This window comes from Akebia trifoliata, chromosome 7, assembly GCF_017979445.1.
Source record: "Akebia trifoliata isolate Shusen 1 chromosome 7, ASM1797944v1, whole genome shotgun sequence".
NCBI classification, from domain to species: domain Eukaryota; kingdom Viridiplantae; phylum Streptophyta; class Magnoliopsida; order Ranunculales; family Lardizabalaceae; genus Akebia; species Akebia trifoliata.
The window spans coordinates 30,152,712-30,163,664 of NC_141381.1; the positions used below are offsets into that span (position 1 = coordinate 30,152,712).

The 10,953-nt window shown below is 36.1% G+C and overlaps 1 protein-coding gene across 3 annotated transcripts; it reads right to left on the minus strand.

Annotated features, from left to right (window-relative positions):
* Nucleotides 1–1,424: 1,424 nt before the first annotated feature.
* On the minus strand, nt 1,425–10,953 carry EMB2004 (RNI-like superfamily protein). 3 transcript variants are annotated; one of them, XM_086448304.1, is made up of 18 exons: nt 10,627–10,953; nt 10,243–10,543; nt 8,936–9,179; nt 8,582–8,640; nt 8,293–8,430; nt 7,976–8,050; nt 7,281–7,364; nt 7,051–7,112; nt 6,828–6,897; nt 5,769–5,844; nt 5,515–5,645; nt 3,126–3,185; nt 2,946–3,020; nt 2,758–2,862; nt 2,569–2,676; nt 2,199–2,279; nt 2,011–2,112; nt 1,425–1,942 (listed from the first exon to the last, which is right to left on the minus strand). In XM_086448304.1, exons 2-18 carry the CDS (start codon nt 10,513–10,515, stop codon nt 1,874–1,876), a joined length of 1,812 nt encoding a protein of 603 aa, XP_086304430.1. In that variant the 5' UTR covers nt 10,516–10,543; nt 10,627–10,953; the 3' UTR covers nt 1,425–1,873. The 3 variants fall into 3 exon arrangements, with proteins under 3 accessions (XP_086304430.1, XP_086304428.1, XP_086304429.1); XM_086448302.1 differs by having other exon boundaries at nt 8,936–9,172; nt 10,627–10,949; XM_086448303.1 differs by having other exon boundaries at nt 2,581–2,676; nt 8,936–9,172; nt 10,627–10,945.

A 10,953-nucleotide genomic window follows, 5' to 3' on the forward strand; every position in this document is an offset into this window, starting at 1 on the left:
TTCCATGCAAAATGTCCACAGTTACGAATTAAACTGCGGTTGCTAGTGTTTGTGTTGGAGTGTCCACTTTCCGCCAACCCCAAAAAGTGCTTTGAGTTTTGAAGATTTTTCTTTTTGGTGGGCTTCACTTTCAACAAAATTCAAAATTTGAAAATTATAACGCTAATGATTTCCTGACTTGAAAATTTTCACTCTGTCTATACTGACGTCGTGACAAAGGCACAGAACCGTTGATTTTTTTCCTTGTGTATTCCGAAGAAAATGATCAACGCTTGTGCAACTTCAGAACTCTTTTTTAACCATATATATATATGAGGCTTAGTAAGCCCGAAACACATTACTACTAATCACTGCACTTTGCACTTTGCCTTGAAATAATGATTCATCGTGTCTTTGCTACTCATTCATCGCTGCAAAACACGGCTAACTTTATTCAAGGTCCAACTACCTACCGCAATTTCGACACCCACTTCTCATTTAGAAATTTGACCATCATAGATGCTCACACAGCTACACCCCTACAGTTCGGAGCCGCTTTATTGCCAATAGGTGGCACAGGCCGCGTATAAGGCTTATCCCACTGTATAAAGCCGCCATTAGATCTCATCACTTTATAGCACCAAAAGCTTAGCCAATACATGCTTCCCAATCTCACTCTATACTATCTGTCACCTGGCTAGAGATTTACATGAGCTTTGATACTAATTCTCACAGCCATACTGGAACAACAATGGACGGGCTGTACGACATGCATGTTCATGGCCCAACTTACGCAAGCCTTTGGCATGTCAAGCGTGACACAGCTTTGGTGCTTCAACAACATGCATGTGTGCGACATAAGCTGAGGGGTCCCCACACCCACAACATACTCATGGATTTTGGCCCAAGTCTCACGACACCTTTCTCATGTAGTACAGGATAGCCAATGACCCCTGTAGGGAATCCCTGAGGATACCACGCATACGACCCATGTATGCCATATAACAACGGTACGGATCAAGCCTTGAAGCCCTACGGGTGCCACAATGTAACTGTCCTACTGACATTGTCTCAAGGCATTCCCTAACACACAAGATTGAGTAGACCCCCAACATGATCTCCCTAAGATGGGCTGGGGATGAACTCAAAAATACCTATGGATGGCCTTGCATGACCATGGGAGGGATTGGGCAATTGTCCCTCCTTAAAGAGTAGGCTAAGTCTTTTCCCCGACTCCAGAAGGAAACATCAAAACATGAGGCAAGTCATACTGAGTTCAATGGAGGCCCTAGCTCACTCAAAAGTCTGGCCCAATTTGGCAGTGACACATAGGCATGGGCGAAATCTAGTCAGGGCACTATGTCATCAACTAGAAAATGCAGCACCTATCTCAAATATTCACCAAAACCCAAGGGAAGCAGGTACTTATATATAATAAGAAAAAGTTCATCTCAAGGGTAACTCCTTTTTCATTCCTTACATAGAGAATTACAGATTTTACTCAGAAAGTATACATATTCCAAAAGCAGTCATATAACTTTAACAAAATTGACAGGTGCCAACTAGCTTAGTTAGTAAAAATTTTGGGTGATGATACCAGAGACCCGGGTTCAAATCTCCCACCAGCACCAAGTTACTGAACTCATTAAAAACAGGCTTACTGATAAAAATAATACGACAAATTATCTAGGATGAATCTATCCTACAATATCTCACGATCAAGTTTTCCAGCTTTATGCTGGTAATAGACGCATATAGAGAAAATTCAACTCGAAGAGGATGGACATCTTACCACTTTTGCCAGAAGAAGAATGAACCAAATAATGGCCTCAGACATGCTAGAACTCATTTTGAAGTATTTACACAAAAATGGATCTTCAACAAGTGAAGGAATCTAGAAAAAAATATTAATCTCCTTTTCACTCATCTCATATACATGGTCTTTTGCATCTGTTAGAGCAACCTGTGTGGTTTACATAAATATTAGATCAAGTACGTATGTAAATCAAAAAGAAATTATAGTGCCATTACCTGCCCATATTTTGTAAGAAAATTGCTGGCAAGGTTCAAGGATGACATCGTCAAATCTTCATTAGCCTTGAGTGCTTGAGCAATAGCAAACGCTCCTTTATCCTATTTAGAAATACAATTAAAAAATTAATTATAAAAAATGCTAAAGTTTACTTCGGCGAGGGTTTCACAAAGCAAGCTGTACATACCCTTATTTCATTAAACCCTAAATCAAGTGAAGTCAGAGTTTCATTAACCACTTTCAAGCTGCGAGCCAAACAAGCCGCCCCCTGCAAATAAAACAAATACAAGAACCATGAGAACAAGATACAAAGAGACCATATAAAAATGAACTGTGATTTTCTAACGCCCCCTTTGATATACGCCCCCAAACGTGGCATGGACTAGAACCACAATTCCTCGGAATACACAACTGTACATCTCCATAAGTATGTGCAGTTGCATATCCCAAGGAAAAAAGATCTATGGTTCTAGCCCATGCCACATCAGGGGGCATATGTCAGAGGGGGGCATCAGAAAATCATTACTCTATAAAAATTTATGACAGTCATTATATACACAAGAACCAACATCATCGCCAAGTCCATTTGCCCGCAAATCCAAAGTGGATATGGTTGTATTATATTTTAATGTATCTGCGACGTACTCTGCACCCGTTGCTCCAATCTGCGATACCCCATCTTTGATAGTCAGAGACTGCTTTTAAGGTGGATTCACGTAAATTTAAAGCAATCAATAAAGAATTACCTGACACCAACCAAGCTTGAGGATTTCTATCTTTCCATGAAACTTAAGAACTTCAGCTAGAGCCTTCGCTCCGTCTGGTCCAATGGGGTTGTACCCAAGTTCCAACTGCCAAACAAAAAGGGTACTAAGGAAAAGATCGGCGTGAACAAAATTTAAAAGAAATATGCTGTAATCCATACAAGACTCACAGATTTAATGACCAGATTATCTTTCAAGACTTGGGATATGGCAGTGACCCCCTTTGCATGGATGTTATTCCCTCCCTGGAAGAATCCCCACCATACAATATCTTGATAAATGGTTGGATGAACTCACTAATAATTAGAAAATAAATATTGAGATAAGTATAGGAGGTATTCTATTCTCACCAAGTCTATGGCTGTTATCGTGCGGTTCTCCTTCAAAGCATCTGCAATTTTTTCTGCTCCCTGATGCATTTTAAGTGTTACACTTCTTACAATGAAGAACAAAAGCATCTACATGATGCATTTTAATTGGCAATGGAGATATCGACTCCCATCATATCGTTGTGCTACCATAGTCATAAATGACATTTTCAGAAATTTTTGGACAAGAGATTCTCAGTAAATGCCCGGGGGGGGGGGTGTTTGTTGCTTGAAAAACTCTTGATAGGAAAAGAAGACAATGAAAACATGAAGTTAGAAAGCCTAGTGTTTTAAGCTTGAAAAACATTAAAACTTACATGAAAATCACAAAAAAAAAATGAACATTTCTTTTAAAAACATATCGGGAAAAAGTAAAATTGTATTAGTAAGAAAGGGCTGCAGACTAGAGAAGAAGACAATCTAGAAAGAATAATAGAATCAAGCGCTTAACGATACACAACCCGATTGAAAATTCATCCCTCAGGGACCAAGGACAAAGTCCTCCAACCTGAAACCCGTAAAATCCTCTTCAATTGAAGATCGATAAAAGATGAGAGCCTTAACGTTCAAGGGTGATCTTCCTTGTAATCGAATACCATGTTGTTTAATTTCTTCCAAAATGCCCAGCAAACCACAAATCACAAAGTAATCACCATGGGTTCTTACTAATGCAAGACAACCTAAATCTATTCGATTCTAATGTTGTTCATACTTTGAGAAGCGTGATGGAAAGACTAATTAAGTGGTGATAAAGAAAAAAAAAATAGTATTAAATGAATTTTTTTTTCCTAAGAAAAAAAATAAGGACTTCCAAAAACCCAATTGGCTATATGTTGAAATTTAAAACACAAAGTTTTCCATTTACAGGGTATTTGGTTGGAGTTGGATAAAGGTAGAAGGGAAGGGAAACAGAATAAGGGTTTAGGAAATGGGATTTCATGAATCAAAATTTCCAAAATTCAAAAATCAAGAATATTAAGATTAAAATAAAAATAGAAAGAATAGAAAGATAGAAGAAGAAGGTAACTTGGAATCACACCAAGATGGATGTGTCCAATCACCGGAAGAACAAAATTTCGTTTATTTCCATAAAACTGTAAAAACACAATTAACATAGCCATATATATAGGATAGAGAAAAAAAAATTCCTATAATTATATAAAAATAGACTCAAAAGACTTTGAGAAGTCAATCCAGTATAAAATTGACACCTCATCGCTATTTTGGTCATAATTTTCTCAAAACACATCAGAATTGTGAAATCTTGGACTCGATGGATAGGTAATTGAATAACCTATCAAATGACACAAAAATTGACCTTCCTCAAAATAGGACTTAAATAAAAAATAGGTGAATAGTACCCAAACTTGAATTAAATGCCTAAATAACCCAAAAACAACTCAAAACTAAAAAAAATAACTAATCCAAAATAATACCTAACGATAAAACAATAAAACAAAGACCCACATAATTACAAAATTTTCGTTGGAACCCTTAGCTGCTAACTTGATTTCCGTTCCACATTATTAACAAAAGATAGAAAAAGATAACACCTTGGAATCACACCAAGGGTTTCTTAGAGTCACACCAAGGTAGATGTCTCCAATCATAGGAAAAACTGGAAAATTTTATCTTATTTCCATAAAACTTTAATAAAAAAAATGAAAATAAAATAAAAAACAATTACAATAACTATATAAATAGGCTAGACTCAAAAGCCTAATCCTAAAACTACATAAAAATAGACTCTTGACTTTGAGAAGTCAATCCCGTGTAGATTGAAACCTCATTGCTATTTTGGCCATAACTTGAACAAAACTCATCGAAATTGTGAAATCTTAGGCTCGTTGGATAGGTAATTAAATAACCTATCGAATAACACAAAAATCAATCAAATATGATAAGTTTTGACTCATTAAAATGAGACCTAAATAAAAATGATGTGATTAGTACCTAAACTCAAATTAAACTCCTAAATAACTGAAAAACAACTCAAAATTTTAATATATATAAGAATCCCTAACAATAAAACACTAAATCTAGACCCAAATAAGTGAAAACCTAAATAATTACAAAATTTTCGTTAGAACCTTTAATCGTTTACTTGATTTGTATTCCTCTGCATTAAAAAAAGACAGAACCTTGAAATCACACCAAGATGGATAATTGTAATAACGAAAAGAACTACAAAATTTCTTTTATTTCTATAAAATTGTATTTAAAAAAAAAAAAAACAATAATAATAGCCATATATATATAGACCAAACTCAAAATCCTAATCCTAAAACTACATAAAAAATGGACTCTTTTGACTTTACAAGGTTTGAGAACTGTATTAGATAGGTAGAGAAGCGGTGACAAATACAAATACCTCGTCACTGATGTCGTTCATGTAAAGATTCAACCATAGCAGGCTCTTACTTTTCTTGATAAACTCAGCGATGTGGAAGGCACCTTTTGGACCAATCTCATTGTTGCTAATGTCCAGAAGTGTGAATTTACCTAAAAAAGGAACCACTCTTGTCAAACCCACCTCTATACAGAAGCAGAGAATGTGTAACATGGAGATCTGACAACCAAATGGCCAGCAAAAAAATATAACAAACAAAGGGATAAAGCACAAACCTTTGTGTATAGATAAACCTGACATCAAAGTTCGGGCCCCTTCATTACCAATAGAATTTCCATGCAAATGAAGTTCCTGAAAGAAAATTTCATCCATAAGATCCACAACCCTGAAAAGGGTAACCTTGTGATCAAGTTTTGTAAACTGTAAAGACAAGCATGTGCCCTTTCATATTATTATGAATAGGGTCAGGAAAAATATAGGTGTTTAAATATGTATTTTATGCAAAGTAAAAAAAAATCATTAAATTTCAATTTAACAACTAAAACTAAATCCATATAAACAGCAACATATGTAAGCAATCAATGGATAGATTTTCTTAACTTAATGGTGTCTGGGAAAACGTCAAAAGATCTCAAGATGATGACAACAAGTTATGGCATCAAAATTTTAGGTGCCACTTTCCAGGGCAAGTGCCGATCTAGAAAAAAATAAAAGAAAAAGAATATCTGGAAAAGGTACGACGGTTTAAACTTAAACCACGACTTTTAAGTATAACTGTTGTTCTCATTCCATTGTTCTATATGATTAATGTTGCAAATTGACATCATGTTTATTCGTTATGATATCCAATTCACATGTAGATTATGCTGGCAGCATTGAATTAAATTAAGGGATTGGCTGATTCTATGTTGGATTGACACAAACCAGGATTAAACACTCGTGTGAACCAAGATTAGTTGTTAGTTTGATATTTCAAAAATAAGATAAAAATCCATAAAGTTAAAAGTGGAAATTTATAACTAATCTTTTAAAATCACCATTTGTCAATCTATGACTGAATGTCAAAAAAAATTCTACAATAGCATTCCCATAAACAGGGTGGGGATCATTTAGATTGTGTATGGCTTAGTTACTGAATGTCAGGAAATTGTCTTGCCGATCACATTTTGGGTCTACCTCATTTATAGCATAATAATTATGCATCAGAGCGTAATGGGTATTAATTTTGCCATATCAGGCTACTAAATCATGTACAAGCTCTTCAGAGGTCTTCAATACAGAATACATATAATTGAATCAAAGAGTTATGAAGAAAGTATGAAACAAAGTTGTACCCTCAAAGATTTGTTCCCTTCAACTCCTTTAGCAAGAGCAGCAACCCCAAGAGGACCACCATAATTGCCACTAGATCAAAATGAAATGCCAGATAAATTTCAATAGAAGCAGAATTGGAAATCGTCTAGGAGATTTATTCTAAAATTCCAGCAAGGATTTTCCCTTGCGCCACCAGAAAATACAGTAAAATTAACTAAAGACGTGGCTAGAACCATCACTCACTTAAGATGCATTGCCTGAATTGTACTATTCTCAAGAAGTGCTCCAGCAAGACTTGCAAAGCCCTACCTCATAACCAAAACACAACTTAAGTAGAATGAATTGAATATAGATAGGCCCCACTTAGTTCAAACTAGAACAGAGAGAGAGAGAGAGAGAGAGAGAGAGGAGAGAAGAGAGAAGAGAGGGAGGGAGAGAGAGAGTGAGAGAAAGACAAATAAGAATGGCTATACAGAATAGTCGATCATATTGTTGTCAAGTTCAAGAACACGCAAGCTTGTATTCTTTTTCAGCATTTCTGCAATAGCCTTGGCTCCCTGCATGGAAAAGTGTGAGCACATGAGTAAGTTACATCAATATTGAAGTTCTTAGCCATCATTTTGAAGCCAAATACCTAAAGTACATTAATACTGAAGTAGCCGTTAGTCCTCCCTTCACAGCCAAAGGCCCATATAAATGAGAGTTCTATACATGGTTTCAAATCTCATCCGAGACTCAGATGACTTACCCAAGTCATCTAGGTATCATTCATGAATGAGACGGATTTACAGCGTGTCTCAGGCTTCACACCATTACGAGATAAACAAGATGACTCAGACAAAATTTTGAAAATCTTGGCAAAGTCAACAGGGATTTTGTATTTTTTATTAAAATAACTATTTTCTAATGATTTAAATATTTATTATTTTAAATAAAAAAAATGATCTTGTGACTAATGATCATATAATCTACCTTATTTTATAATAAAAAATTATAATTATTTAAATATAAATATATTTTGATAAATAATGGTAAACCGAGTTATATGGTTTATCTTGTCGAAGACGACATGACTTATCCGAGACAGCTCAGTCTCTTCCATGAATGAGACAAGACGTCAAACCGAGATTTGAAACCTTGGTACTATATTAATTGCTTCAGAGCTTACCTCGTCTCCGAAATTAGTACCGTTCAACTGGAGCTTTTGGATACTTCCATTGGCAACCAAAATATCACAGAGACACTACAAACAACAAATAACATATAATTACATCTCTACACATCCGATACATAATGTAAATTTGTTTTAACAGGCATCACTACATCCAAGGCAATGGCAACAAAGTCGTTGTGAAGTTCAATAATAAGGAATTTTCATACAAGTCAGAATCAAGTTATAATAGGCTAAATGCAAAATATAAAATACAACAAAATCTATTTATGAATGGGAACATATTAATATTGGAACAACAAACTTGGGCTAACCTTAACTCCTTCATCTCCAATTAGGTTTCCAGAAAGATTTAGGGTTTTCAATACTATATTTGATTGAAGAACACCATCAAAGGCTTTCAGTCCAGCTGCAGTTATATCATTAGCAGAGAAGTCCACTTCCTCTGCTGTCTGAAAGCAATGGAGAAAGCATATTTAGTTAATTTGCAAAGTGACTATGAAAAGCCTACACTATGCCATTAAAAAATTCGCAACTTCAAAAAGAAATGCCCCAATCTTAGAATGTTAATTTAACATCGCTAAACTTTACAAATTCTCTAACCTGGTTATAGGCTAAGCTCTCGGCAAGAAAGAAGAGCCCCTCATCTCCAAATTTGAGACCTATCAAAAACTTCTTGTTGGTCAAAAAGACGAAATTTTGTGGCAATATAGGGTGGAATTTAATAATTTGTTGCAACAAAGTGGTCCAAATTCCCACATAAAACACATCTAAGAATGTGAGTGAAGATAACCTTAAATCAGGCAATTTGCTAGCAGTTGAGGACCATAATTAACATCCCATGATGTAAAATTGTAAGCAATGATGCAACTTAAGTCTTAAAGTTCTCAATCAGAATGTTAGATAAAGCAGGAATCTCATGGATACTTGTAGCCCTTATCAATCCCCTCAACATACCTGACATGTTAACGCTAATGTATGATCTAAGTTCTTTGGCGAAGTCATTGAGCAATTGTTTCTTCTCTCTGCGGTCTCTTTCATCCTTGAAACTAAGACCTGATGACAAATTTGTTCCTGGAGCAAAGGAAAACTTAATTCCTGGTAAAGAAAACTTGCTCCCCACTGATGAAGAGGAAGAAGAAGAAGCCCTCCCTTGTTTTGGCACTAATAATTTCTCAACCAGCTTCCATAAAACTGTCAGCTGAAAACACAAATTAGTTATGCTTGTCGATATTTTTTTCCCTCCATTAATTAAGATGAGGTTGAATATGAAAAATTTCTACGTAAAGCATTAAGTTCAACAACAAGCTAAAGCCAGTTAGGAGTAGTGCCAAGGGCCTCCCTCCAAAAAGGGAGAGGTCTTTAGTTCAAACCCACTCGTTGGTCATCCCCCTGATTGCTTTAAGAGGCCAATACTCTTGGCACATGTTGGAAGGGGTGACTCACGTGTCCATGGGAATAGTTGGACTAAGTCTAGATACCCATGCATTAAAAATTAAAAAAAATAATCTAAAGCTGGTAAAGAGAGATAGTTGTTATAATGGAATTTAGTAATGAGAGGGGTGCACTTCACAGCTATTGACTCCAAATAAATTCGATTGAAAGGCACTTCTATAAATTGACACTAGACACATCTACAAATAGGGTTTTCAAGCCATGATGACGAGTACTTGATTTCAAACTCTTACTTATTTTATTTTATTTTTTGACTATTAACTCATGCTTAGTTCTCATGTTATTACTCACTATACATTTTCTTCTCCAGTGCCTTCCCTATGCCTTTTCCTTGACATAACAATGACCAAACGACCATTAACTTGGTTTAGATAATAAAATGAGCAATGTCACCTCCCATAACCCTGATTCAAAATCCCATATCACTAAAAATCACGATCCAGAACGGTATTCTATAACAATGTTAGGTGTCTACGTGGCACATTTTTATTGGAGGTCAAACCCATCAGCATGTGTGCATGGCTGGGTTCAGAGTCCTAGGTGTTTTAAACTCCAACAAAAACATGCCATGTAGACACCTTACCTTTATTATAGGAACGGGGCACCGTTTTGGATCCTAACTCTATCACTAAACCCTTGTCCACCCTCGTATTGCATGAAATGGATCCAAACAACATAAAATTATAATGTAAAAATGCCTAATTAAGAAATTGAGAATCATAATTTTACATACATTTTGACTATATGATCAATAAAAGGTACCAATATGAAATATGCATTATGGGTAGTGGTGGGGACGGAAGCTATACCGAATGTAACAACAACGAACACTCCGGCAGGTACAACGAACGATAAAACATCCTTAACCGGAACACGGGACAATGAAGTTTCAGCTTGAGATTGCTTATAAACCCTTCGACCTCCCGTCGCTCGGGTTGAACCTCCATCAAACCGAGACACAGCCTTAGTAACCGATCTTTTACTTCTTTTACTTCGATTATGTGAAACCAATAACGTAAGTGAACATGACGCAAAGGGCGTACTATAGCCCAAGCTAATGGAGACTTGGTTCTGTGATCCATGTTTGCGTGAATTTGTGGAACATAGAATCTAAGAAACACAAGAGAAGAATTGATTTAATGGTGTTATTTGGTAGTTAGAGATGAGAAGTAAAAAAGAGAAGAGGAACTTACATGTGGTGAGACTGAGAGAGAGATGTTGGAAGTAGAAGTCATGTGTTGTGTTGTGTTGGTTGGGTTAAGTGCGTATCAGTGGTGGATAAGCTCTTATCCTGCGCCTATGAGCGCTGCTTCCGAGCGGGAAGAGATAAAGCAGCAGTTCTCTCCAGATTATTCTGTGTAATTTGGGCGTCTATTGCATTGGAAGGGTAGGAGCAACATCGAAACAGTTTAGGGAAAGAGTGATTTAAACGTGCCCCTTCATGTTTCGTGAATATTTGAGATACCCCCTTCACTTCTTCTCTACCTTCTTCATCATCAGCGGGTAACGAAAAAAACATC

Coding starts and splice junctions, on each gene's coding strand:
- EMB2004 (XM_086448302.1), bottom strand. CDS start 10,668: ATGACTTCTACTTCCAACATCTCTCTCTCAGTCTCACCACAT. Junction 8,431..8,581: donor AGAGCTTAGCCTATAACCAG/GTTAGAGAATTT, acceptor CATTGCTTTCAG/ACAGCAGAGGAAGTGGACTT. Junction 2,863..2,945: donor ATAATCTGGTCATTAAATCT/GTGAGTCTTGTA, acceptor TTTGTTTGGCAG/TTGGAACTTGGGTACAACCC.